Here is a 26679-nt window from a genome sequence, read left to right as displayed (position 1 = left end):
TAGCCTAAAGTGTCCTGATACCTTGTCATGGTCCAGCTCGTATCGAACATCGCCACGTGGCGCGTCGATAGCCACATCTCCTCCACGATGTGTATGCCTCGACGGGATCTAGAGGCATGGCGAGTTCTGTGAAGGTCACAAGCACGAGCACCCAGATTTGCTCAGTCGCGCACCCGGGGCGTGACTCGACGTATCTCTAGTGGACGAGAGACCGGCTTGGGATACTGGGCAGTGTGCTCGGAGTTGTCGCAGACGCAGAATGTGAGCCTCGAGGTAGATGCGGCGCGTGCGTTGTTTCAAATGGGGATATCGTCTTCGACGAGCTAATCGCGCGTGCTGCGTATGTTGGCTTTACGATTATGGGGTAAGGGCTTACGCGCACGTAAGGCAGTAGTCATTCGGATGAGGGGGTGTCAATGAACGATGCGCTGTGAATATTGCGATGTTTGATGAGGAAATCTTCAAGGAGGACATATGAAGGCTCTTACCTTGTGCATAAGGCAACCTAGGTAAAGTTGCGATCCACGATTTGAGGATGATCATACTAGGGATCTCGACGTGCTTTATGTGCGCATACAATACGCCGACGCGGATGCGGTTTCGAAGATCTCGATTGCGAGGAGTTTAACTGTGCAGCCAAATGAGTGGCGCAGTCGTCCGGGTTGATGAATTCGACGCGCCAGGTTGTGCTGCTCAGGACGAAGACGACGCATAAACACCTCGCACAAGACTTAAGAAAGCGACTTTGGGAGAGCGAATGGGGGGTCGTTTATGCGAGGGATTCGTGCGTCCCCTAGTCCGTACCCGTATCTGTGGATGTTCCCAGGAGCGCGGAGATTTTCGAGCCTATCGAACTGACTGCAGGAGATCGTGCGTTCACAATGACTTTGTTTTATCAGATTGTTCGACGATGCTGTGGTCCCGATTGTCCACGAGTGAGTGAGCCGGATAGTGCGGCGGATGTTTGTACACGCTTGCAAAGTAGAGAGGAGGACATTGCGGATACGAAATCGTAGCATGTAGAATGCCACAAGGAGCCTACATAGATAGATCATCAGGAAGATGATACGAAGGAGGACGCAAATGAAACGCACGCATAGCCTGCGACTAAGACGTCGGACCTGATGACGAGGTGCCTTTCGTTCATGCCCAGCATCTTCCCAGCTACCATCTCATTCTCGCATCATTGATCGTCGTCCGATCCGCTAAGACGCAGTGCCTCCGGAATTGCTAGCAGAAAACAGCAAGACATCTACCGACGCATGAAGCCGTCCAGATCACGAAGGGGAGATCAAGATCAGTGTGACTCGAACAAATAACCTCGACGGCCGACACAGCGCGTACGGCGCGATGTCTATATGCGCAAAGTATCAGATACAAATCGGCAATCACTACCGCTGATCGCTCACCTAGGATCAGTCGAACGATTCGCTCGGGTGCTTGAGAAATTGTAAGGGCAACCTCCGCACGCTCTAGCACTCAGCCCGAGATCTAGCAGAGGGGGATCCAAAGATAATATATAAGACGATAGGGAATACATCCAGTGACTATACTACGCACCTAGCAGAGGGGGATCGAAAGATAACAAGTCTAAGGAGCCCCTCTGCCAAGGCGAGGGCTAATACTACTGGAGCGTGCGAACGAAACGAAAGAACTGTACAGTACACGAAGGGGAGGAATCACAAGGGGGCGGGCGCATATACCCGAATGGGCAATGCGCCGTGTACAGCCACCCGATAACCCGATGCCCGATATCGGGGTCTGAGAATCCCGATATCGGAGCCCGACGATCCCGACGACGAATAGGAAGAATAGGAGGCATCGGAAAATGGAGAGGGGGTCTAATAATATAAAATAGGAATAGAGAGAAGTAGAATATATGCGTACGTAATAGGATCGGGAACCCGACGATGCGTAGGGGGGCCCGATGTCCCGATAATGCGTGGGAAAGCTCCCGACAGCGTCGGGGACTTGTAGGAGTGATCGGGCAGCGTGTAGGAAGACAGCCCGAACAGAATCCGACAGAACCCGATGGCGAAATAGGGGGTTCCCCTTACAGAAATGGCCGCACGTCGTCATTGCTAAGCCGTCGTCCCAAGGAATCCAAACATCAGCGGGCAGGTTGAGCAAGAAACGCCGAGTATTGATAGATTCTGGAAGACAGTCTGAAGATGGGGTTGGACTTGTGATCGACTCGAGATCGGGAGACATGACTTACAACAAAGCCCAATGGCTAACCCGCCCCGCGCATCGTAGTGTTGGTCAAATGCAATCCAGCATGCTCTATGTCGTGCTGAAGGCGGGCTACGCTTATTGCGTACATCGCGGTGCCAGTCAGACGGTTCGATGAGATGGCTCCGAGTGTGCGCGAGTGAGGAGCCAGACTGCGTGCTGGACATCTCTGTACTCGGAAGGAAGACGACTCGAATTAGGGAGAGATCGTCCTGAATATATTGCTAGAACACCTTTTACATACTTGGTTTTGCTTAGCGCGCCACCCGAATGGTGTGTTCTCTGTCTTTTGTTGTGTGGTTGGGTCTTGTTTGCCTCGGAGGTGGTCAGTGACGTCACACGCCATCATTCCCAGCTCTGCCTTGCTCGGCGCTCGCTAGCTACATACCAATATCTGCGGTTGAGTGCGCAGAGACCTTTGAGGACGAGGGTCTACACGGTCGTTCGACAATTGCTGGTCCATGGTGTCGAGTTGGCCGTTCGCATCAGGGAATCTGTACTTTCATATTACTCTAGATTTATCGTTAAATACCTCACACTATGTTGTAATATCTTGTTTAATCCCGACTAGGCGGAATAGAGACACTATAAGACTTATCTCGAATAGCTCCGAAAATATTGCCTCCAAACAGAACGAATATATTTTTGCTATATTCCAGGCTAATCCACCAGTATAATAGCATATTCTACACTGTATGCTGCGAAGAATATTCACGACTAGTATCGGATGACCAAATATTATCTTCTTCAGTGGTTCTCGTGAGTGAGAATTGGATAGTATTAATGTACACTACATTTACAACTACACACGATGTTCCAGTCCTATCACTACTGCGGCAACCTAACACTGCATAGAGGGGCGGTGTCGAGGAGATGACGACGACGGCGGTGACCACCTATGACGCCTTCCCTCAGATGCTCGAGGGTGGAAGTGGGGCGTATCGCTTCGACTGGCTAGCAGCATTACAGGGCAGTCAAGCCGGTGACTGCATGGCAAATCATTAACTTTAGTTAAAATTAGAGGGAATGCGACGCACTGTGTAAATTCCATCGCACACGAGTCCTGCGGGGAATTTCGGGCAACAACGCCTCGCCGACGTTGTACGCGCGAGCCGGGAGCATTGTGTGTTTTGGCTGAGGCCGTGATCTATAGCTTGTACGGAAAGTAGCCATGCCAGCGCCGAATGAGCGGGGGGACGACAAAATTAGCCAAAGGTGGTTCAATGAGTGATCATGCGCACGGAGAAATAAGATATAACTCACCCATTGGTACATCTGAAGGTGACGCGTGGCGCTAAGCATGCGAGGCGCGCGTCACATCTATTGCAGGTACTCCTGGCTGTGTAAGACCAAGATCAGGTTCGCGCGCTCATGGCCATCGTAGTAGATGGCTCGCAACACACACGTCATGCTAGAGGGTCAGGACAAAGCAGGCAGGCGGGCTATGTTTCTACAGGGCCTCGTCAGAACAGAGCTAGTTTGAGCATCAGTAAAAAGCAAAAGTCATAGAGAGAGAATGTGCACCTCGGCGATGTCAAAGACGTGCATGCAGCGAGAAGGGGTATGTGGCGAAGGAGGTGGATGGTGGTCGTTCAAGTTCAACATGTATTTGCAGTTGTTTGTGCCATGTTGAATTCGTTTCACGTGTGGCCCGGTAATTACCGGTCCGACGATTTAGGGCCGTCCATCGAGACTTCACCATTTTGCTAACCTTGCGCACCAGTAATGTTCGGTTGGCTCCATCGTCACCCCCAGTCAGTGTCAATTCATCAATAATGTATGTGCCTTCCATGCGCTTCAGCGTATCCCTTGGAGCCACGCTATCGGTCACCAAATTCAATATTCAACGTAACGACTCCAGTGCAAGCTCAAGCGCGTCACTACAACACTTCACCCTCACGATCCATTATAGCTATTCAATGAAAGCCTATACGTCAGGAGCTGAAAGCATTGGTTGAAAAGTTGGGTTGCAGGTATGTTATACAGGTGAGTGACAAAGTTGCTTATCTGGGACCTGTGTTCTGAACACTTTAGCAGGCTACATCCGCGCAAGCAGTATTTGACTGCAGCATGTACCAGCTCTCGCTGCTGCTACACCTCTGACGTGTGCTGATCCCCGTCACATCCACATCACCCTTAGCCCACCTGCCCGTGTAACGGCCACGTTGCGTGCGCTTCCAGGCGCTTCACGCAGCCTGGTTGTTCCCCACCTCTAACGCTTGCTAACCCCCGCCGCATTTACACACCCGTGCACCTGCCGCATGCGTGCGCTTCCACGCGTGTCCCGCAACCCGGTTGTTTCCTTGCACATGCCCCATGCCCGTCCGTCTGGTGCCCCCACGCCCTGACTTGATTTGACCGAGCCGTTGGCTTCGTCCTACTCGTGCACAAACGGACTTCCATGACGCGGCAACATCCTCCCCAAGTTTGGGCCTCCTGACGCGGTGTATATTGCCGTATTTTTAGTTAGGACATGGTCAATGATAAGTTTTTATATCAGGCGGTTTATCGATCACCATATTCGAATCTAATCCTCTATATTCTAGCCATACTTTGGCGGGCCGCAAATAATTATATCTACTCTGGGATACTTGAGGATATTTTAGCATACTGACTCTCATTTGTGTATTAGTTATACACCCGCGAGAATTATATTCAAATATGAAAGTACGGATTTCCTGATGCGGCAGCATGCGAGAGCCACGCTGGGGAGCTTCCGCGTCTGACTCTGGTGAATGCAGCATTCGGATGGCGCGCTCAGCAAAAGCAAAAATGTTGAAGTATTCTGACATTACTCGCTGGTTTATACAGATTTTAAAACCTATGTAGGACTCCGAGTTCGAATGCACGTACCATTTCTTTGTTTGTGAACACTCTCTTGGTGCATAATCAACTTGTACCCGACCTTTGTATCAGGTACTTTTCTTACACTCGTACCCTTCACGGTACAAGTGCACCCGGGCCATGGGGTCCTCTTTGCGAGCGGCGATTATCGTCGCCTTCTGTTTGTCGCAGATCGTGTCTGCAGCGCCAGTCGCTGATGCTGTACGTCTCCACACACGTCAGTTCATCCTGCATGCTCACTTGGTGTTCATCCAAGGCCCTCAACGAGCTAAACTCGCGCGCCGACGCTTCATGCTCCATCGCAGATCGCTTGTTAATTGTACTCCTTCTCATCTGTCCGCTTGCTACGTCCTCCTGACCACTTCATCTTGTCCTGCCAGATCACGGTGACCACATCACCGGTACGCTTCTCCCAAGTACGGACGCAACCGAGGCCCAACGTGGCTCCCTCGAGCAGTGAATCCAGTAGGCAAAGCTGGCTGCCACCGCCGCGCTTGCAGCTCATGCCATCGCTGCCAATAGTGTGGCAGAGGCTGCTGAAGCGACCAAGTACGGTGTCTACCAAGCCCGCATTGGGCTTCTTCAGCGAGTTCGCACCGTCGCGATACAAAACATGGTCGTTGCTAAACAGGCTCAGCTGCAAGATAGACGCACCCGATTGCGAGCGGCCAGGCTCCAAGAAGCGCAGGCCGGCCGGAGGGTCACCGAGGCACAAACCTTGGTGAACCAACGGGACGGAGGGCACGCCCATCCTCATACTTAGTAGCCTTTACCTTCCCCAGCCCCCTGCGCATGTCAACAAGCAGGTTCCTATATTACCGTTCAACATGCGCTCCGCCAACCCGGGTGCTCTGAAAATGTGGCACACAATGCACGAAGCAGCTGGCGCGCACCACTATCACGCTCAGTCAGCACGGAAGCTTGTGCAGGCCGTTAACGATCTCAATAACCTTCTGGCTCAGCCCCAGATCGACAAGAATCGCCTCCACGAGCTGACTGTGAGGCTCAGAGAGGCCAGGATCGAGGAGCAGACGGCGGACCGCTTTCATTCAGACAAGATGCTGTCGCGGCGTTGGAGATGCAACAGAATGGCCGCCTCAGCGTTGGGGAGCAAGATCACGGTCCCCCACCTCCAGAGCCCTGCCTGGCGCCGCCCTCTACGCCTCCTGTCCAGCATCAGCATCAGCCTCCTGTGTACAGGCCCCCTTTTCTACAGCCCCATGTGAACAGACCGAGCCATTCAAACGATCACGGCCCCTGGAGCAGCGTATCCAACAAGCTATACAGCCGCGGCGCTCGATGCTCACGCTATTGCGGCCAAAAAGGTCGCAGACGCTGCTGAATCGACCAAATGGGTGTATACGGAGCCCACGGGGGCGAAGATCCATAATTCACAAATCCAACTTGCATTCTATGTTATCAGAGGTACGGTAGACAGATTACAGCAGGTACAGAGTGACTACTCGCGGACATGTCCGTAGGCACCGATCCCGGTCAGAACTAGCTTGATGCATTCATTTCTATCGCCAGGTGCTTGAAGATTGGGGTGATAACCTCGAACGTAAGCCCGCAAGTGATGAGGCCCTAACTCGTCGATAGCCTGCGGTGAATGCAGAGGGGGGAGATTGTGCTGGGTATCGGGCAATGAGAAACCCATGCAAGATGAGACGTAAAGTTGGACATACAGGAGCAGTAGTCGGGTCCTCAAAATTGGGAAACGGGACAATCTCAAACGTGGCCGTGTCTGTAGGCCGAGAGTTACCATTCCATGTCTAAAAACACAGATTCAATAAGTGCACAGTCGAGAGAGAGAGTTGGAGCGGTGATGGCTTACAAGACCAATGAGACGGCCATTTCGCCTTATATCCCGTCGAGCACCGGCTAATTCTGTTTTTACGCGCGTGATATCATTTCGAACAGGTTGTAAAAGGGTTGGCATGGTGTCACGAAGGGCAGCCACCACTTCGTCACGAATATCCGGGCGACCTGAATCGAGACGTGAGGTAGGCTGGGCAAGGAAAAATGCCGCGTTGCTTACCGATCCTGGTAGTGATGAGCTGAGTGGCATATGTCGCCACCTTGCAAATATCGACGTCGCTGATGAGCCGACCATCGAGGTAGTGAACTATATAGACAAATTCATGGTTGAGTCCGGCACAGTGAAATAGAGGCTGATAGTGAATATTTGTCTCTCACTAGCGCGGCTGGAGGCTTGGTTAAGTAAGATGTAGGCTTTTGCTACGTTGGCCGGATTCGGGGGATCATCAGGAACTTTGAGAACCTGCAGGCGGTCCTGCGTCAATTCAGGCAGAGCGACGGGCATGATCAAGTATGTGCTGAAGACAACTTTGTCACGGTGGCTGACTACGGCGACTGCGGTTGGAATTTCGCTGACTCAGCACACAGCCACTGAGCCCAAGAACTCGAGTTCAAGTCAACTCGAGCTGTCAGATTATGACAGATGTAAAAATCGAGTCGACTTGAGCCTGTCAAACTCGAGTGATAAATCGAGTTCCACGTGCTGCCCGTGAGCGTGACTAATACGCCACGATCTTATCAGTCTAGGGCGCTTTACACACCTTGTATACTCCCTTCATCCACTTCATCGACGCCGCGCCTGGCGTGCACCAACGCCGTTCAACTTCTCGCTAGTGTACGGTGACCATTATGGGATCCATAGGATAGCCCGCTGTCATAATGGCCAAAGCGCCCTTGATTGTACCTTCAATAATTTGCAAAAATCTTTGTTTAAACCCTTTTCTCGACGCGAGCGATCACGCACACCACGGGCGCAGTGCAAGATATAAACGCGAACGGCGCGAATAACATGTAAACAGATTTCTCCCCCCAATGGACAATGATCCTCGCGAGCCCGACTTGCGCGCCATGCGCGACTCTTCCCCCGGCGCGCGCGATTTCGAGTCGTGACCTAGTACACCTCCGTCCATCGTCTCTCAGTCGCAATGGAACGCGCCGCACTCAACTTACTTTGCCTCGCCGTATCATTTAACGCAGCCCCTACAGCCTCAGTATACCCCCATGATCCAGATCAGTCAAGCATCACATCCAGCCCCGCAAACGTCGTCGTACTATCGCCCACACACTTTCGTAGATCCATCGCTATCTATTTCACAGTCACCTGTGTCGCCTTCGCCCCTTCATTCTTCTTCAGTCGGACTGAATCTGTCGTCATATCCGGCCACGCAAGCTTCGCAGGCCGGCACTCGTAAACGCGCGTCGGCGAACGCGGCTCCCCGAGGTAGACCCAAGAAACGCCGCCAGGATGCTGAAAACACTCCACCTGCTTCGCAAGCGCCACTAATGCCTCGCCCGCCGTCACGGCTTGCTGGGCTTGTATCCCGTCAGTTACCCCCAGTTTACCCAACACAAACTCTTCCGCCTCCTGTCCAACCTCCACCTCAGCCGCCGCCGCCGCCAATGCTCCAAAACCTTCCCGAAGCGCGACAACCGCTGCCGCGCATACCAGCGGCTACAGGATATGGTCCCATCCCTTCGGAAAGCACTTACGCCGAGCCTTCGGCCCATCCTGGATTCCAAAACCGTAGCCCATCAGATCGCGCATCCTGGGCTGCATCAGATGTTTGGTACTTCATATGCCCCGTCCCTTCTGCTAAGAAGGCAGACTGCCCCGCACGACACGACACCGATAAACGCTACAAGGAGCAGCCGCCTGTTGGTGACGGCGCTCGGCTTGCTTGCCGGTCTTGTCCGTAAGTCTAGCCCTGATTCATCTTTTCTTTAATCACTTGGCTAATTGATTAACAGCTCATCGGACCAATGGACCACTTGGGCCAATGGCGCCGGCGCCAATTCAAACATCCGCAAGCACCTGGAATCCTACCACTTCAATGAATGGCGAGACGACGTTATCAGGCTCAAGTTGAAAAACTGGGAGACCATCAACGATGGTCATGCTTCGCAACTGCAAGATCGTCATCACGAGCCGTTCTCGCTTCAAGGCTTCTTCGATCGACTTATTCGGTGGATCGCTGTAGACGATCAGGTATGTTACACTTACTCACTATGCTAAGCTATACCGGGTGCTAAAATTATTTGAGGCTATCAATGTGATAGAATCACCGGAGCTTCGCGACCTTCTTTGCTTTGTTGGGCAGGGTAATCTCACAGATAAGGATATCCCCGGGCGAACAGAGCTCAAGAAAAAAATCACCGAGGCCTTCCAGATATCTTATCGCAAGATGGCCAAGGAAATTCAGGTCAGTAAAAGTACCATTGAGTTGAATCCCGCTAACTCATATGGGTAGAACTCTGCCGGGCGTGTTTCTTTCACGTCCGATGTCTGGTCTCGTGTCACGCTCGAAGGTTATATGGCGATCACAGCACATTACATGATCGAAGCATCCGACGGATCACTGCGACTTCGGTCTACCTTGATAGCCTTTCGACGTCTGCAGGGTAGTCATGACGGCGAGAACCTTGCCAAGGTATTTATGCAAGTCCTCAAGGAGGTTGGTGCAACTGAGCGGGTTAGTGTTTACAAAATCCTTTCTATTCCACTCATCCGCTAACAAATTATGATTTGTGGATTGGGGCTATCACGCTGGATAATGCATTGAACAACAACACGATGATGGCTGCCCTTGAGCGCCTTCTCCGCGCAAAGGGCATCCCTTTTGATCGGGATGGCAACCGCATCAGGTATTCCATATTACTCTTCGTGATTCCTGGCTACTGAATCTGTGTGCTAGGTGTTTCCCGCACGTTATCAACATTTCGGTGAAGACAGGGCTCAAGCACATGAGTGTCAAATTGCCGGACAAGGATGCAGAGGCATCTGTGCTCGAAATTGGTCCCATCAGCTCGCGCCCGCTCGATTGTGATGATGAGTACCACGACACGCTGGAGGCTGACCCTGTTGACAAGGCCAGGAAGCTCGTCAGGAACTGCCGAAGCTCAGGTCAACGCCGCGAAACATTCAAGGAGACAATCATTGAAGGAAACATCGCCCAAGTGTGGGGTTCTGACCCCATGCCTGAGCTTGTGCTACTTCGCGATGTCGACACGCGTTGGTCATCGATTTACCTCATGATCAATCGGCTCTTACGTCTGTATCCCGTAAGTTCAATTTGCTTTGCATGAATGCGAAAAATATTAATTCTGATTCACAGGCGGTTACAAAATTTGTTCAAGAGAAAGTTCCCTCCCTCGACGAGTATTTGCTCGACGAGCTCGAGATGCGCGTGCTCAATGATATCTGCCAGTTCCTTGAGGCTTTTCATGAAGTCCAGCAGATTGTGTCTGCAGAGAAGACACCGACTCTTGCAATCGTGCTCCCGTTGTACAAGGATTTGATCGAGATGCTCAAGGACCTCAAAATCCACCTGCCAAACCTTGCACATGCAATTGCAGCCTCCGTTGACAAGCTTCGTGAGTACATGGACAAGGCGCGTGGCACTCGGCTATACACGCTAGCGATGGGTAAGCACATCTCAACTTCTTTTCCATTTCAGACAAGGATTTGATAATTGGAAGCCATCAATCCGGTGACTAAGATGGACTGGCTTCGCAAGCGCTCAACTACAGAAGCGGCCACTGCCGTCAAATGGGTTCAAGATGCTGTAAGTCAAACACAAGTTGTTATTGAGTAGCTTGCTCATATTTCAATAGATGATGGAGTTTCAGAAAGTTCGTCACAACCGGGGTTCCCCATCAATTGCCACTCCGAGCGGGACCCCAACACGACGGGACTATGCACCGTCGGCCGCTTCCAAGCAAGCATCGGGCTATGCACGAATCAAGGCTCTCAGAAGGTCGTATTCCCAGAATAACGCTGCCACCGAGCCATCTCCTTCCAGCCACGCACCCTCACAGTCGGCGGCAGCACTCACGTCAGAGCAGATTGAAGCGCAAGACCGCGAAATTGTTGCTGATGAATATAATCGCTGGGTCGCTGCCGGTGTCATTACGAGTGATGCGGAGCTGCTGCGGTTCGATCTCGTTGACTCCTGGAGTGTAAATTACCATTTATGCTCTTTATGCAATCACAAAGCTAACAGTACGACTTCTCTCGTAGCTACAAGAGAACCAGCGACAGTTCCCCCTTCTCTTTCGTGTTGCTCTCGACGTCATGCCGGTTCAAGCTTCAGCTGTGCCTTGTGAGCGGGTTTTTTCGTCCAGCAAGGAAACAGATGTGTTACGTCGGTCCAAGACATCTCCGTTGACGATGGAGGTACTCCAAGTCCTAAAGTACCTTTACCGCTCGGAACGCATTCCTTTCACCGCGCGATTTCTGGCCACGGAGGCCGATCTGGACGAGGAGGGGGTGGAGCCTGGTCAAATCAATAATCTCTTAACTGAGTCTGTCGAAGAGATTGCCTCTTTCTTTGATACACCCTCTGTATACCGCGAAGATTGATGGTTATGCATTGTCTCTTGAAATACCGTAGTGTCAAATGTGTTGTTATCTTATCTATGACATTGTCCTTACAGAATAGGAAGGAGCTCTCGACTCGAGTCAACTCGAGCCGTCAAAGTTGACAGCTCGAGTTCACTCGATTTTCCAGGGACGTCAACTCGAGTTCAACTTGAACTTGACTTGCGGCAACACTACCGGCGGCGTTGATGAAGTTTAGCCAAACATTTAAGGGGAGGCTAAATGTTTGGTCAAACGTCGAAAAAAAAACATTTGAGGCGTGGCAATTTTTTTTGCCAAACTTGGAGTTTAGCGCGAGGTTAAATCCTTATTTTTGCTGCACGTTTCGCCGGTGTAAAATGTGTAGTTATATTTCATGTATAGACAGTGGTAAAATGTGTAGCAAATATAAACATTTGGACGAAGACAAAACCCAAGGCAAAACATCAAATTTACAGTAAGGCTAAATGTGTGGTAATTCTAGGGGTTTGGCTAAGCATTCGAACACGCTCTGAATTTGAAGTTTTACGCAGGGCTAAATGACAAGCAGAAACTTGAAGTTCAAGCTGCCGCTAAAGTCGTTACCCGCTTGGGTGCCCGCTTCGTCGCCCGATGATCGCCCGGGAGAGTGCCACAAGACGCTTGTGACAGCGTGACAAGGAAAAATGCAGGGCGTCGGGAGCGTCGGGAGCGTCGAGCGGTGCGCGAATCACTGCGGGCACCCAACTATCTTTCCGCCCGAAAAACTGCGTGGGAAAAAGGGTTTGTAGTTTCCGGCAGGTTTTCCGGCCGGGAATACTTAGAGTTTTCTGGCCAGCAAAATGGCAGAAATAATATGCATTTTTCAATAGTCTTGCTGAGAGAAAGATGCTGAGTTTTCCCTTGCATTCTGCAACTGTCGAAACCACCGGAAAATGATTTGTTTTCCCCGTGACAAAAACGTAACATTTTTTGGGTGGTTTTTCTGATAGAAAAATGCCAAGTCTTTCGAAAGGTTTTCTGCCGGAAATCCTCAAAGTTTTCTGACATTAAATCAAGCATTACCTACCAATTTCCCACCAGAATAACGGGGAAATGCGGAAACCCCTCCGAAAAACTTTGAGGAAATCCTACCGAAATACCGTTCGAAAAACTTGACATTTTTCCGTTAGGAAAACCCTACGGGAAATGTTATGTTTTTCTTACAGGGAAAACCATCATTTTTCGATAGTCTTAACACTTGCAAAATGTAAAGAAAAACTCAACATCTTCCACTCAGCAAAACTGCGGGAAAACTCATACTATTTCTACAATTTTACGAGCAGAAAAAAACTACGCATTCCTGACAGGAAAACCCGTCAGAAACTACAAACCCTCTTTCGCACGGGGTTTTTCGGGCAGAAAAATAGTTGGGTGCCCGCAGTGAATACCAAGAAAATGGGCTGCTTTCTATGTGATGTCAATACTGATAGGAATACTGTCCCGGATTGCATACCGTTTACGCCGAGCGAGAGTGGACAAAACGTCGAATCCCAGTTCGGCTTGGCCTTGCATCGCAAGTCTCAGCGAAAATGGACACGGAGAGAGGCGATATAGCGAACCTTGCTTTCGAGTTCTCCGTCGACATCGTCCCGAATCCATCGCCCAAAGCGCGTCGCCAGCTTGCGCGCGCGGTCAGGCTTGGCCTGACATCGCAAGTCTCAGCGAAAACGGTCACGGGGAGAGGCGACATAGCGCACCTCGCTTTCGAGCCCTCCGTCAATGAACCATGTTAAGATTGACGCATCCTCCGGAAATTGAGTTCCTTTGGCACGGACGATTGAATCTTGCTTCCATATCCCGGTGTAGGTTAGGATTGCAGTTGGAAGCAACTTGGTTGAGGGATCGTGGTGAACATGACTGTAAGCTGAATCCGGGGGTGATTCGCCAGTAAAAGAAAGGAGATTTTCGGAGTCAAGGATTGCGAGTATTTGCTCAGGGATGCTTGGCGGGGCGATGTCAATATGACGAGGACGCTTAGGTCCTGCTTCATCGATTGCGGCCAAGTGATTCCAAATGTCTAAGGACGGGAGGGTGGAGGTATTATTCTTCTGTACTTTTCGTCTTTTAGCTGTGGTCGCAGAAGCCCAGGATATCGTTTTCTTCAGGGCGTCCCAGAGTAGCTCATATCCAATGACGATGGGGTGAAAGACCTTATCTTCGTGTCCTCTCCAAGGTTGCCAGACCTGGAGATGGTCGGAATAATAAATCTTACGGTCACGGGTGTCGACCCAGATGTCGCCAGGATTTCCTCGGGAAAGGGGAGGAGTTTGACCAAACAGGCGCACGTATACAACACGAAAAGTCTCGCCCAGTTGTGTCAAGTATCCCCAGTCCTTCCAGGCCTCAGGACCTGGGCGGCGTATCTTTGAGGCTGATGTGGCTTCGAGTATGACACCTCGTCCCCTTTTGCCTTAGAATATCTGTTCCATTTAGTGACGATGTATTCGTGCTGGGATTGCTGATGAAGACCTCGGCCGCCGAGGACTCAACTAAACCATTGCATGAGCTTAAGGCAGCAATGGCGGATATTATATAAACGAACCTTTCATAAAAACGGCAGGTGTGGCTGTCATTCTGTGGCAAGCGGCGTAAAGGGCGTAAAGTTCAAATTGCGGCAGCTGGCGGTTGCTGTCCCACGCCCACATTTGCCAAACACCAGCCAAACAAACACCTGGTGTGCAGGCACTTTGTCATACGCGACATATCTCATTCATTTATTCTATGCCTTTACATCCACACCCAGCCTGGTCTCCTTGCCGCCACTGGCGAGGAGCATTCTCCCCATCCGAATGGCACAATCCCATCAAACCTTTACGCTACTATCGCCCATGTCATCGCGCACGCAGGGCTTGTTCAGACGGTTCGGGCAGCCTTGGCAGTATCACAAGCAGTGCTTCCGATTTCGAGGACAGAAGATTGAAATCAAGCTTGACCTGAGCGAACTCGTGCTTGAAGATCGTCATGGCCGGGAGCGGGTGCGTTCACAAACAGGACCAATCTCGTCGTGAACTAAGACCACGTAAGGTTAGTTGACGTCTGTCTTTTCGTTTCGACGCTCACAAGTACCTGGGTAGCTAACTCCTGCCCACCCGGCGTTAACGCGCTTTGCAGAACAAAATCTCGCCATATACCGAACACAGCGAAGTGTCCTTCCGCCTCCCACTGCCCATCAGCGCGAGCGCCGTCATCGCAACCATAACAATCGGTTTCTCCTCGCATCTGAGGAAAGATCACAGCAAATTTGGAACCCTTATTCACCACTCTGAACCTCAGATAAGGTCAGATGCGTTCCGATGAACCATCAGGCCTGGCACGGAGCTTATGCAAAGAGAATAAGCACCACCGCCACTCCCGCTTCCCCCTTGTCAGTACTTTATCATGGATGCAGCGAGACGAATACGGCTACAACACGAGTAAACGACGGTTCAGTCTCAGGACAAGGCACGCACTGGCAACTAGACGACCACAGCGTCGACGCAGAACAATATAATGTAGCGACATGTTATAAGGTAACGATGTTGTGATTTGGTAAAGAAGGCACGCAAGTTGAATGGATTAGATCAAAAAAGCGCAGAAGGATGCATCGAAATTGGAGAGGGTCGGAGAGGGTGAATTAAGCTGTAGCGCCCATCGGTTGGCCTAATTCATGAGACCGTAGTCTGGCCAAATTTTATTGTTTCACTGTTTCCGACTCGTCAGCTTAGCAATAACTCAATGCATAGGAGAGACCCACTGGTTCCGGAGTGGTCAGAACTAGAACCACCAGCCTTTCCGGCCCGTCCCCGTGTCCCATGCGTTCTCGTTTTCTTACGGGAAGACGTCCCCTCCGAGGCGACCTCCGAGGCGAGGCGCTTTACGTGGCCAGCGCTAGAGGATGTATCGTTTGCTGCGGAGGTTGGCTTCTTGGTGTGTTTGTGCATTGCCGCGGACAGAAAATGACAGGCTTTCCAATGATCATCGCATAATTGCAAGATAGGGTACATTGCTTCAAGGAGAGCAATCGCACCATACCACGCTGGTGTATGCTTAATATCCTGCAGTTTGTTCGTGAGCGGAACACCGCTGGCTAGGACTTCCATAATCCGCCGAGCATGATGCGTGATGGCACTGGCCGTATTGGAAGAGATTGGTGCTCCGTCCGTATTCCTGATGCTGCTATTCGCAATCTTATACCTCTTCGACGAGGTCGCCTCAGACCCCGACCCCCCGGTCTTTCCTTCTGCTTCGCGAGCGGATAGAGCGAGTTTTTCAGTCCATAGGACTACTTCCTCGCGAATGTTAGAGAATCGGGCTCGACTAGGCTCATACTTGGCATATTTCCAGTTTTGAAGGTCATCTTTCGTGAGGTAGTCGAGAATGCTGAAGCACTGGGCGGGTAGATTGGAATAAACTTGCTCACTAGTCTAGACTTCAGCATTGACTCCGGGCTGATAGAATACGGCGACTAACCTTTCTACCGGATGTTGCAGTGGTTGGGGCAGGGCCGAACCTTGCATCATGTTGGGAGGAAACGGCAAGTTGATAGGAGGCTGCATGTTGAAAGGAAGCTGCAAGGAAGAGCCACTGGGATCCAAGGGTGACACGCTAACATTGGACGAAGGTGGCACGTCAACTGCGGAAGAAGACGGTACGCCAATGTCGGACGGAGGTGGCATTGCCGCAAGAGGTGACCGCCTAAAAGTCGAAGGTGGCACGCGTACGTCAACTCCGGAAGAAGACGGTACGTCAACGTCGGACGGAGGTGGCATTGCCGCAAGAGGTGACCGCCTCGACTGAGAGTCGGAAGATTGCAACCTGGACACTGAATCGCTCGGCGCAAGTTGACGGGGCCCGCTGAAGTTCAAGCGTCAATAGCATGCTCGGCGACGATTAATAGACGATAAGACGCACACTTGGGAGCCGAAATTCTTCTCCTCTTCCAAACTCGCTATGATTCTCATAAGCTTATCGATTGTTTCTTTGCTTTCCCTTCTGGTTTGCATGAGGTCCTCAGCGAACTCGAAGAACTTCGTGTTAAACTTCGCGTTGCTTTCGGAGAGTGCTGCTTGCGAGTTTGCGAGTGCTGCTTGCGAGTCTGCGAGTTGGTTGGTGAGGTCCTGAGTGTGGTCTTGATAGCCCACGACAGCCGAAGCCAATTCTTGGAGGTTTTCAAGAATCTCGGGGTTATCCTGAACCTTCGGCCATTCCATCACGAGCTGAAGGGTTCTGAGGCCTCGTTGAACTACTTCGGTGGTGACTGTGGTCCTGGGCGGTGAGCGAGGCAGTTTCACGGAAGGAGAGCGAGAGCCTGAGGTATAGGCATAAGAGTGAATGGTTTCGTGAAATGTTTCGGACATTCTGGAAGGGCTGGACATGGTGACAGCAACTGGTTGAGCGAGGTTGAACTGTGGTAGCGGATTTCGTCAAATTGCGCTCCGAATCATCTGTTCCCTATTACCGTAATAAGATAAAATGGGCACACGATCATGTGGCAACTTGAAGTCCCTGACGCGAAACACGCGCTGACAGGCGCTGCCTCGAGTCTGAGTCGGAGCGATTCAACTTCCTTTCAACCACAACCACGTCCACCTTGTTCCTCCTGACCCATCCATTCTTCCAAACGCGTTGACTCTTGCTTTTCGTCTTTCGCTCGCATAACAATTAACGTCGCTGGTTTTGTTTCCGTACTCGCTTGGACTCTTAACGCTTTTCATCTGCTACGGTCGATTGCTTTTGTACCATGTCAACTTCTGTAAGTACACATTTCAAAGCAAGCATATCATACTAGAATGCATTCTTGCAGATCACCCATCTCGCAGAGTGTTTTGGTATGGTTGATCAGCCGCTGACATATAGGTCGGCCATGGTGAGCATGCCCTTTCAACTTCAAATATGTTTGCTTACATTTCTTCTCAAGAATCATGCCCGGCGTATGGCGGACGCTTTATTTCTGTTGGATACGAAGGCCAAAATTGCTGCCATGCCGGCTCAGGCCTGGAATGAGTACCGGACTGCGTTAAGCACCTAGTGTGCCTCTTCAATAACGCCGCGAAAGCTTTGTGCTGCGTTCCCTCAACTCGATCTTCCAAACCGCCAAGACAAAATCAAAGTCTATGTTCAATATTATTTCACCCAGAGAAAATCGAAGGCCCTTCACGGGCACTTTCAACAGCACCACCACGATGTCCATGTCCTTGAGGGGAAGGCGCCAAAGCCGGCCAGCCATCATTCTCTGCTACGAAGTCGTCGTCAGCTCTGCAGCCTTCGTCAAGCCGTGCTTCTGAGGTAGACTTTCTATTCTATGCCGCTAACGGGCCTCTCAACAACATATGCAGCAGGCTTCCCGACCGTGTCCGTTCATATGCCAGCGGCTCCACCTCGACGACCTCGCGCCACGACCCTGAGGTAAGCCGTCTTTTCCTCTCCTCATAAACCCACTTAACCAATCTATCGCTTGCTCCCCGACAGTACACGTCCCGTCCGTTGATACCTCCCATTCGCTGTTGCGCCGATAACGCGGGACCAGCCTCCACCGCACACCGCACCCCCACAGAAGGCTCAGACTGCCTCGTTGGTCCGCTCGCCTGTTGTCAACTCGGCAACTCGGCAGCCACTCCCGAGCCGTGAACTCGACGTAAGTCACTTTACCGCCTTCTCTGTATTGAATACTTGTAAACAAAAATCGCCATCCAACACAGTGCTGGTCCTTCCAGCTCACGCTCTGATGGCAAAACCGCCAACGCCCGGAATGCCAGCCCGGCCGCGTTTGATGCCAACCTCAAGGAGCAGGCCCTCGTCCAGCTTGTTGTTCAGCGCGCCCCAGCGAGCGGCGACACCGTCGGTGTGGTCTGGCGTCAGCTGGAGGAAATGATTGCGGAGCGTGTCAGACGTCTGACTTGAGTGCGCTCCGCACCTTTTGCCATCGATTTCCCGACACCTAGCCTTCAGTGATATGAACTTTGCTTGCATAGGCGCAACTCTCCGTGCACGCCTTCATTGAACCTACCCATGCATTGTATTCGTACCGCTACAAAAGTCTACTTCCACACATAGCGCACGCATTCCTCATCTAGTTCACCATTGCACGATCTTTTCCCCCACGTACGCAAAGCATTGCTCTAGCAAACTATCAAGATTCAATACTCAGCTTGCAACCACCAACTTTGTAGCATTATTCTCGCCTTACGATACCCACCTAGCTCACCATGACACAATACTTTCCCGCATGTACTATACTAGCAATCACTTTGGACTCAGCGCTCAGCGCTCAACTTACAACTTGTGATTGCGTTGGATAGGAGGTGTAGCGCAGCTCCAAACAAAGTAAAATCTAATACTTGATAGTTACCTATGTACGGTGGTTGGATACAAGCAGATAAGGAGGGCTGAATGCCGACTGAACGTCGCTTCGGCAAGAGCCGTGTACGGTTCCGTGAAATCTTCCGTTCTCCACTTCTCAACCGTCGCTCATTGCTTCATCGTGCCTTACTCCCTCGTCGTATATCACTCCTTCATAAATGCCTTGGGCATCGTCCTCCCGACCTGTGCATGCAGATCGCCTCCGCTGCGGGGCTGGACTTGAGCAGTCGCCAGTGTGGACTGACCCAGTGACCTTTCGGTTCCCCACTCCTCCGGCTAACTATACCTATGCTGGTCGGCTCGTAGTGACAGAGTACGCTCATGCCGAGATTTGGTCACCTAATTCCACTTTTCTCGACTTCTACCCCGGCCGTGCCCCGCCCAAGTCGGAACACAACACTCCATCGCCTCGATACGATGGGACGCTAGGCCGCTTCGATCCGACAATCTTCCCTCAGGCGTATGACCCGGATATGCCTTGGCTTGCTTTTGCGCCATACGAATTGGGAAGCATAAACGATGGATGGCCGGAGTTCTTTTCCCTCCTCTCCGATCAATACTGGAACGCGGGGATCACGAAGTCACTGACCACCGCGTTGCGCTCACGCAATCATGACATAGACAAACGCATGGATCGTGCGCGCCGTGACGACCTTGCGCTTCCCAAAGACCAGCGAATCATTTCCTCCCCCGACCCCCGAATGAAGCGTTCGGGTACTCTTTGGGAGCTCCGGCCCATCTTTCCAACAGAAGGGCATGTTTCAGCCTTAGAAGGCATTGTTGATTATCAGGAGTGCGTAGACGCGCTGCGTCGGGTGCAGGATGGTCTTCGATTCAAGTATGCATGGTGCAAATATGCCGAACTTCGCCTGCGCTTGCCCACTGAGACCACCTTTTCTCTCCGCAACCGAAACATTCAGCTCTGCCCCTCACCTCGTTTTTTTGTTGGCGTCTGGCTCACCGCAGTCAGCGAGTTCGACGCTATGCTCTTCCTAACCACCGGATTAGCGCCCTGTTTTGTCCTCCACATGTACAGCGAACAAGATCAATATTCTTCACCCTCCTCCTCTCTGCCACTTCGTACTTTCATTTCCGCCTCCGAACGCGAAGAATACTTCACTCGCTCCTTTTGCAACCCTTATGAGAGGGAGGCCCTTCATCACGGCCTCCGCCTCCTAGAACTCACCGACCTTCCGGATTCTGAGGTGCTCCCGGAAAGTCACCGCGGGGCTTGTAGCACCTTCATCGACCCATTAACGCATCCCAATGCTCAGGGTTATCGTCTTGTTCCCGCCAATCGCCGGTCATCAACAAGCCATTTTGCCATCATACGTACCGAGGAATCCACGTTTTCAGCTCCCGCGCCTTCACGTCCCACGTCCTATGAAGATGTCTTCGAGTACAAAGGGCGTCGCCTTTCCATGTCTCGCCGTTTGCGCTCGCTTCCTGCGCCAACCTTGAGCCAAGTTCAGCTGACCAATCCAGACGGATCTTCATTCATTTGGATTCAACCCCCGCCGGTTGCGGCTCTGAAGCCCGGCCCCTGGACAAAATGGATTGTGGAGGAGGACGACGATGAATTTGATCCTCGCAAATGGATAGTGCGTCAGGTAGGCAAGAAGAGTAAATTGACAGAGGATTACCCCTTCGTAAACTATGATCGTGAAAACCTCAGGGAAATTTATTTTCCGCACGACTTCGTATTTACGGCGGACGAAGGCCCTAACAATGAGGGATACGGACGGGCTGCTCCTAGACTGCGGTACTTTCGTCCTGAGGACAAGCACCCGCTTCTCCGACAGGTACCCCCGTCCCACTGGATGTACCCAGATCGCAAACCTTCCTCGCCGAAGGCTGGTGCTGTCGTGGATCCCCCAACTACGCGACAACCTGAGCCTTCTTCGCCATGGGTTGGCGAGGATGACGATGACGACGACGGGTTTGGCTATGGTCCTGCTACTGTATATCGAGACCCCCAGGGCCAGCTGAGGTCCGTCCAGGATGACACCTCCGTTGTTCCGGTTGAACGCATGTCCGAGGATGACGCCCTGGCAGCCTATCATGCCGCCTTGGCCCCTAGTACCCCGCTGCCTGGCAGTAATCTACCGAGCATCCCCGAGCCGGGACCGCCGATGACGTTTGCAAAAACTCCGAGCCTCGAGCATTCTACTGAAAACTCCCTCCCACGTGATCCTTCACCCTCGGCGTCCACTTTGGCAACAATGGGGACGACCAATGTTACTACCATGCCGATCAAGGAAGTTGTAACCAAGCATTCAACAGATTCGCAGAGTGATCCCAAGCTAGGAACCCCAGCGGGTTCGTCTGAGCCTCTCCGCTTGGACATCTCCTTGCAGGCTCTGGGCAATCTTACGTCTGTCGCACCAGTTACGCTCGCTAGTCTACCTCCTAGTACAACCTCAGCCGGGGATGTTGACCCCGCTTCGTCCACGACTCCTCCCAGCAATTTTGAATTGGTCCCACCAACGCCGGGGCCTGTTGGGCCTCCAGATTCCTCGCCTTCCGGCTCAGCTCTCTCTCCAACATCAGCAACTCTGACGCCCGCCCATTCAATTGGTATACCGGCAAAGGAAATCAGAAATACTCTGAGTATGTGCAACCGTCTTGTGTCCCCCTCCTTCCTTACTCATGAAACTTAAGCTGCGTCAGACGCCCCTCCCAGCTTGCTGCAGGTAGACGCCAAGACGATTTGGAAACCCTCATCTGCCACGATGGATGCTGATGCATCGTTGGTATTGGAGCCATCAATTATTATCGCGCCTCCATCGCCCATTGCTCCTCAGTATATGGAGAGGGATACTAGATTTCCTTTGTTGAATGAGGAAGACGAGGAGTCCATCGCCAGCCTGGGACTCTCGGACAACGAGGATGCCTGTATGGATTCCCTTATGAGTAGCATGCCTACTCAAGGTGAACATTCGGCTTCACTAGCTCGGTCCATCAACGAGGAATATTCTATGGGACCTCTGTCGACCAGCATGTCAACTTCAGGAGGAGATGCCGCTTCACTAGTTCGGCCGCTCCCGTCCTCCAAGTCGGACTTGCGTACAGATTCGTTGCAGAACTTACGTGGCAACCAAACTGGATGTCCTCTTTCTGGTTCTCCTCCTCGTCCTTGCTCTCCTCGGTCTAGCTCCCCACTGTTATCCCGAGCGTCGAGATTTTCAGTTGGGATGAGCTCCCGACGAGCCTCCTCCGGATCACCTACGGAGTCTTCGCCCAGCTGTTCACGTCAAGATGACCACCGACCCAGCCATCGTAGCTTGACGTCTGTCCGTCGATTCAGCTCGCGTTCCCCCAATCGTCGCTCACCGTTGTCCTCTCCTCGGCGGACTAGCCATGACCAAACCCCATACGTCGACGCAACATCTGCAAGGTCGTCGTTATCAGCCTCAAGCAGTGGGATCGCCACTGAGGAACGTGACCGGCTTCTTCCAGCGACGTTACCGTCCTCTCGCCCATCACTGGATGCCCAGCTATATTCACCCGCACCCGAACGGGGAGGTAGGGACGCGAGTCTCAACATGGCTCCTCTGGCAGCATCAGCGCTCCCGACCCCAGGGTCTGCAACGAATGCGTCGGGGATAAGAAGAACTAAGAGCCAGCGCGTTCGCCCTCCCAAACGTGTACGTCTGCTGGCCAAGTCTCTGGCTGAGGCGACTGGTGGTACAGCTATTGGTGGTACGCTCTCTTCTCTTTTGTGTACCTGCGTCCGAGCAATGAACTGACACTTCTACTTTCCTCTCTAGCTGCTGGTACCGTTGTAGCCCCTGCGGAACTTCCTTTGGAAGGTCGCCCGTCGGATCCGACCACAGCATCCTCCACCGGCCAGCCCGTCAGGGCTAAATCTTTACTGGATCGAATGGGATCGAGCAAGGAGGATGTCCCGATGGATGTGGATGCTACCCATGAGGATATGGAGCACCGTATGGATGAATCAGCATAGGTTTTGTCTCTTGCTACTGCTCACACACGGACGCAACTCGCACTGTTTTTTTGTTTAGTCGTTACACTACGCATCGCTAACTTACAGTATTGGCAGAAAATAATCAATGACTCTGATAGTATCTGTTAGTAGCAGATATAGGTATCGTAGCTCGCTGCATCCATAAATAAGTTGATAAAGTACTGACAAGGGGGAAGCGGGTGCTTATTCTCTTTGCATAAGCTCCGTGCCAGGCCCGATGGTTCATGGGTACGCATCTGACCTTATCTGCGGTTCAGAGTGGTGAGTAAGGGTTCCAAATTTGCTGTGATCTTTCCTCAGATGCGAGGAGAAACCAAGCTGTGAGGCCCTACGACACTAGCCCCTGTCAAGCTTAAAGCTCCGATGGGGTTGTTCACACCTGCATTTTCCTACCCTTGTCGGCGCGCACCTTCTCAAGTCCACCCCACCTACTGCTCCAGGCATATGCTACCTGCTCTTAGTGATTCGAAACGATTTGAAGACCAACACGCAGATAGATGTAGTGCGGGTAGTCCACTTGTAAGTTTGCCACTTTCTGCGAAAATCGTGCTATGAGTGATGTCTTGTACATGGCCATTTTCAGGATATGACCGTCGTTCATGATCAACATGGATCAAACGCAGTGCTGCTCTTCTTGATGTAGCGGGCACGGTTCACCGACCGCGTGTCACGACTCCCACTTCTCCACCGACTCCGTCGGTACCATCCATCCATGTCAGCACGCAGAGCAGTTGTTCGTCCGGTTTGCCTGCCTCTTGCTCGATCCACGGACGATCGTCGCATTCGGCCACTCTCGGGCTCTGCACGGTTCACCGCAGACTCCCTGCAGCATCGACTCTACAGACAAACGTTGCGATCATTCACACTTGAGCACCTAACCTACTGGAAACCTGTACGGCCCACCGAAGGTTTTCAGTAGGGTTCCCTGCCGACGCTTGCAATGCAAACCTGGACGGTTGACCGCTGGGTTTCTCCACCGACGATTGTCGCAATCATCACATTCCACTCCTGCAGCTCTGCACAGTTAACCGCGGGATCTCTGTGGTGTCGGCTCCACCATTACATTCTACGCGAGCGGCCACCTGCACGGTTTCACCGAAGGTTTCTTGCAGTGATCACTTTCGCGATGATATTTGCAATCACCACGACTCTGCATAGTAATTGCGAGTTCTCCTCGGCGTTTATTCTGCAGACAGTCGTCGCGGTCCTCACTCTGTACCTTGCCTGCTGAAACCTGCACGGTTCACCGAAGGTTCTCAGCAGCGCTTCCTGCCGACGATCTTTGTAATGCCGCCCTCAAGTCCTCCACGGTTCACAGTCCCGCCCACTCTACAACGGATCACCACAATTATGACTTCCCATTTTTACCCCACGAATTGCTGCAAAATCCACGCAGTATTCGGCTCCAGGCCACCGACATCTTCACCTTCTACCTTACCTGCTGGAAACCTGTACGGTTCACCGAAGGTTGTCACCAGCGTTCCTCGTCAACGATCTTCCAATCATCGCATTCGTACCTTACCTGCTGGAAACCTGTACGGTTCACCGAAGGTTCTCAGCAGCGTTTCCTGCCGACGATCTTTGTAATGCCGCCCTTAAGTCCTCTCTGTCACTTTCTTGTCCTGAGGCCGCATTCCAAGGCGCATATGATGTCCAACCTCGAAGATGAAGACCTCGCACCCGACGCTACGCTCCTAGCCGTAATCGGTGTCCTCGACGCTGCGAGGGACGAGACCAGTGTTGTTGCGCGGATACACGGGGGTGGGCTGTGGGTTGATGATGGGACACACAAGAACGAGGCTGCGAAGGATGCGTCGCCTGATGCAGCATCAGCTGCTCTGTCGGGCGTGGCGCCAGAGGACACCAAGTCGACTGTGGCATCGACTTTGTGAAACATTTGAGCTAACTGTACATCGTCTGATTTCTCGTAGTCCGGATCTGAAGATGGTATATTGCAATGCTGGCTTGACAACGTTGACCAAGTCGGTCACATCAAGCTCGTTTCCTCGAGGCGAAGATCACGTCGCTCGAACTCGATTACGGACATGCCTTAGCCGTAACAGAGCTTCATACATGCGCTCGCAAATATCGTGCGATCCTTGGTTGGTTAGATCGTTGGTGGACTGGATGGTAAGATAGACCCTGCTGATGCGTGTATCCGTAAGCGTTCTTGCAAGTTTCTGTCATGTTCGTCTTCGGATCGTCTGCGTGTAGAGATTGACGGTAATATCATCGGCTACGAGAGGCACCCTTGTTCAAGCAAGACCTTCCCATGCTCTCTTTCGGCCAGTACGAAGTCGATTTCCTATGTCCTGCAGCTGCTTACCTGTACCGACGTTCACCCCGTATAGAATCTTCAACGTCAGGCCCAAGTTTGAGATCATATGATTGTCGAGGCCGATCCGACATAAAGTACGATTTCGATTGTTAGATGAGCGACTGCGACTGTCGTTCCCTCCAAACAAAGGGCGCTCAAATGACCCCGGATTTTATTTTTTCTCGATTTGTTGAGATTTTGTAGAGTTGTCGGCAAATCTTTTCGTCACGTGCATGAAGACTTGGTCGTATTTCCCTCGCTGCCGCGGCACCATTGGGGCGTAAAAAGTCACTGACATTTATCATCCTAAGCTACTTACTCGACAACAAGGAGCGCTAGCACATCAATATAGAAAGTTGCAAAGAGGCACAGAATGCGACGCCAGCCAGCGTAATACGAGCTTGGATGACGAACTTTAGCGGCCAACGGAGTACGAGCATAGGTCTAGACACCGTTTGTCAAGATCTCCGAAGTGATCTGATCGCGGACATGTCTCCGAAACGACGGTCTTCAGCCGTCTCCGTCAACTTTGAACTGAGCTAATATCGGGGTGGAGCGCCTTGCCTCTAGGTATAGTAGGAATCTAAATCTTGGATCGAGTGTCATCAGTCCCGTTCTTTTGAGCCGCCTTGCGTATAGCCTCGCTTTCAGCGTTTGCGTTCAGTTGTAGGTTAAGGATACGCCACCACAAGCCGTGTGAGTCCCTAAAAGCCGCTCTACCCCAGTCGAAGCGTATGCCAATTTTTTCATCGGCCGATTTCTTGGGCCAACACCTAGTCGAGCCTCCGACAGGAGTATCGACTCCTGTCTTAATCGCCTTGAAAAGTGTCTGACAATGGGGAGTGAGCGCACAGCAATCGATAAAGATGAGAGGCTGTTACCTTGGGTAAAGGGCTGTTGCGATCTCGGATGAATATGCCAGTACTCAAGCTTTGCTCGCCCTTCCGTAGTTCACTCGCCCATGTCTGACGCTTTGACATATTTGCTGATGTTTCAGTTTACTTCATGCATTTTTCTACCCTGGTCCGAAAATTCATCCTATTTATATTTGTCTTTGCTCAAGCTAAGTACCTCGCAATAGATTTCCAGTGCTTGTAAGATAATGGATTGCCGGTGATTATAATGATTGAGATGCGGGCGGAATGAGACGGACGGGTGGCGAGGCAGATGGAAAGACCTCGTGGTTTGGGCCAGCAGAAAGAAGGCTGTCATCCGCGTAATCGAAATCTCAGTCTCGAAGGAGACCGGGGTGGTACATGACGTCCAGGTATACAGCGAGCATCCCAACTCAGTTGCAGAGCGAGGTGCCATGGTAATCGGGATATGGTAAACAGAGATGGGGACTACAAATATGATGGCGAAACATGTACACCGGTCCAAATGAACAGTGATAGCAAAAGACGGACAGGGGAAGCAAGAAAAACGAATACGCCGCGCCATCAATCCTCCCCCTTGGGCCACCCGCCGCCCGAGCTGTGATTCGTGTTCGCCTCAGCAGCCTGGACGGCTTCAAGCAGCTCACCCTCCGCATCAGCCTCCGTGTCC

The 26679-nt window shown here is 51.9% G+C and overlaps 10 protein-coding genes across 10 annotated transcripts; 4 read left to right on the top strand and 6 right to left on the bottom strand.

Annotated features, from left to right (window-relative positions):
- Window positions 1-731: 731 nt before the first annotated feature.
- Window positions 732-1171, bottom strand: PC9H_009157 (uncharacterized protein; the record flags this gene model as incomplete). The annotated part of the gene is made up of 2 exons (XM_036778664.1): window positions 732-1038; window positions 1095-1171. 2 exons carry the CDS (start codon window positions 1169-1171, stop codon window positions 732-734), a joined length of 384 nt encoding a protein of 127 aa, XP_036630092.1.
- A 4025-nt stretch (window positions 1172-5196) lies between these two features.
- PC9H_009156 (uncharacterized protein) lies at window positions 5197-6302 on the top strand (the record flags this gene model as incomplete). Its single annotated transcript, XM_036778663.1, has 5 exons — window positions 5197-5277; window positions 5333-5411; window positions 5457-5532; window positions 5599-5797; window positions 5859-6302. 5 exons carry the CDS (start codon window positions 5197-5199, stop codon window positions 6300-6302), a joined length of 879 nt encoding a protein of 292 aa, XP_036630091.1.
- Window positions 6303-6535: 233 nt separating this feature from the next.
- On the bottom strand, window positions 6536-7399 carry PC9H_009155 (uncharacterized protein; the record flags this gene model as incomplete). Its single annotated transcript, XM_036778662.1, has 5 exons — window positions 6536-6706; window positions 6762-6848; window positions 6911-7062; window positions 7115-7201; window positions 7273-7399. 5 exons carry the CDS (start codon window positions 7397-7399, stop codon window positions 6536-6538), a joined length of 624 nt encoding a protein of 207 aa, XP_036630090.1.
- Window positions 7400-12814: 5415 nt separating this feature from the next.
- Window positions 12815-14064, bottom strand: PC9H_009154 (uncharacterized protein; the record flags this gene model as incomplete). The annotated part of the gene is made up of 6 exons (XM_036778661.1): window positions 12815-12894; window positions 12945-12996; window positions 13051-13134; window positions 13189-13841; window positions 13885-13980; window positions 14034-14064. 6 exons carry the CDS (start codon window positions 14062-14064, stop codon window positions 12815-12817), a joined length of 996 nt encoding a protein of 331 aa, XP_036630089.1.
- Window positions 14065-14413: 349 nt separating this feature from the next.
- On the bottom strand, window positions 14414-14710 carry PC9H_009153 (uncharacterized protein; the record flags this gene model as incomplete). The annotated part of the gene is made up of 2 exons (XM_036778660.1): window positions 14414-14500; window positions 14558-14710. The coding sequence occupies 2 exons, from the start codon at window positions 14708-14710 to the stop codon at window positions 14414-14416; spliced, it is 240 nt and encodes a 79-aa protein (XP_036630088.1).
- A 451-nt stretch (window positions 14711-15161) lies between these two features.
- Window positions 15162-16827, bottom strand: PC9H_009152 (uncharacterized protein; the record flags this gene model as incomplete). The annotated part of the gene is made up of 4 exons (XM_036778659.1): window positions 15162-15172; window positions 15225-15889; window positions 15941-16324; window positions 16382-16827. 4 exons carry the CDS (start codon window positions 16825-16827, stop codon window positions 15162-15164), a joined length of 1506 nt encoding a protein of 501 aa, XP_036630087.1.
- Window positions 16828-17652: 825 nt separating this feature from the next.
- PC9H_009151 (uncharacterized protein) lies at window positions 17653-18370 on the top strand (the record flags this gene model as incomplete). Its single annotated transcript, XM_036778658.1, has 4 exons — window positions 17653-17744; window positions 17806-17875; window positions 17939-18093; window positions 18169-18370. 4 exons carry the CDS (start codon window positions 17653-17655, stop codon window positions 18368-18370), a joined length of 519 nt encoding a protein of 172 aa, XP_036630086.1.
- Window positions 18371-18987: 617 nt separating this feature from the next.
- PC9H_009150 (uncharacterized protein) lies at window positions 18988-22796 on the top strand (the record flags this gene model as incomplete). Its single annotated transcript, XM_036778657.1, has 3 exons — window positions 18988-21439; window positions 21500-22531; window positions 22600-22796. The coding sequence occupies 3 exons, from the start codon at window positions 18988-18990 to the stop codon at window positions 22794-22796; spliced, it is 3681 nt and encodes a 1226-aa protein (XP_036630085.1).
- Window positions 22797-24403: 1607 nt separating this feature from the next.
- PC9H_009149 (uncharacterized protein) lies at window positions 24404-24871 on the top strand (the record flags this gene model as incomplete). The annotated part of the gene is made up of 2 exons (XM_036778656.1): window positions 24404-24691; window positions 24749-24871. The coding sequence occupies 2 exons, from the start codon at window positions 24404-24406 to the stop codon at window positions 24869-24871; spliced, it is 411 nt and encodes a 136-aa protein (XP_036630084.1).
- An 846-nt stretch (window positions 24872-25717) lies between these two features.
- Window positions 25718-26114, bottom strand: PC9H_009148 (uncharacterized protein; the record flags this gene model as incomplete). Its single annotated transcript, XM_036778655.1, has 2 exons — window positions 25718-25963; window positions 26016-26114. 2 exons carry the CDS (start codon window positions 26112-26114, stop codon window positions 25718-25720), a joined length of 345 nt encoding a protein of 114 aa, XP_036630083.1.
- Between the last annotated feature and the right edge of the window lie 565 nt (window positions 26115-26679).

This window comes from Pleurotus ostreatus, assembly GCF_014466165.1.
Source record: "Pleurotus ostreatus strain PC9 chromosome Unknown scaffold_6, whole genome shotgun sequence".
NCBI lineage: Eukaryota > Fungi > Basidiomycota > Agaricomycetes > Agaricales > Pleurotaceae > Pleurotus > Pleurotus ostreatus.
Note: the sequence above shows the minus strand (reverse complement) of the source record. Positions and strands in the feature narration are given on the sequence as shown.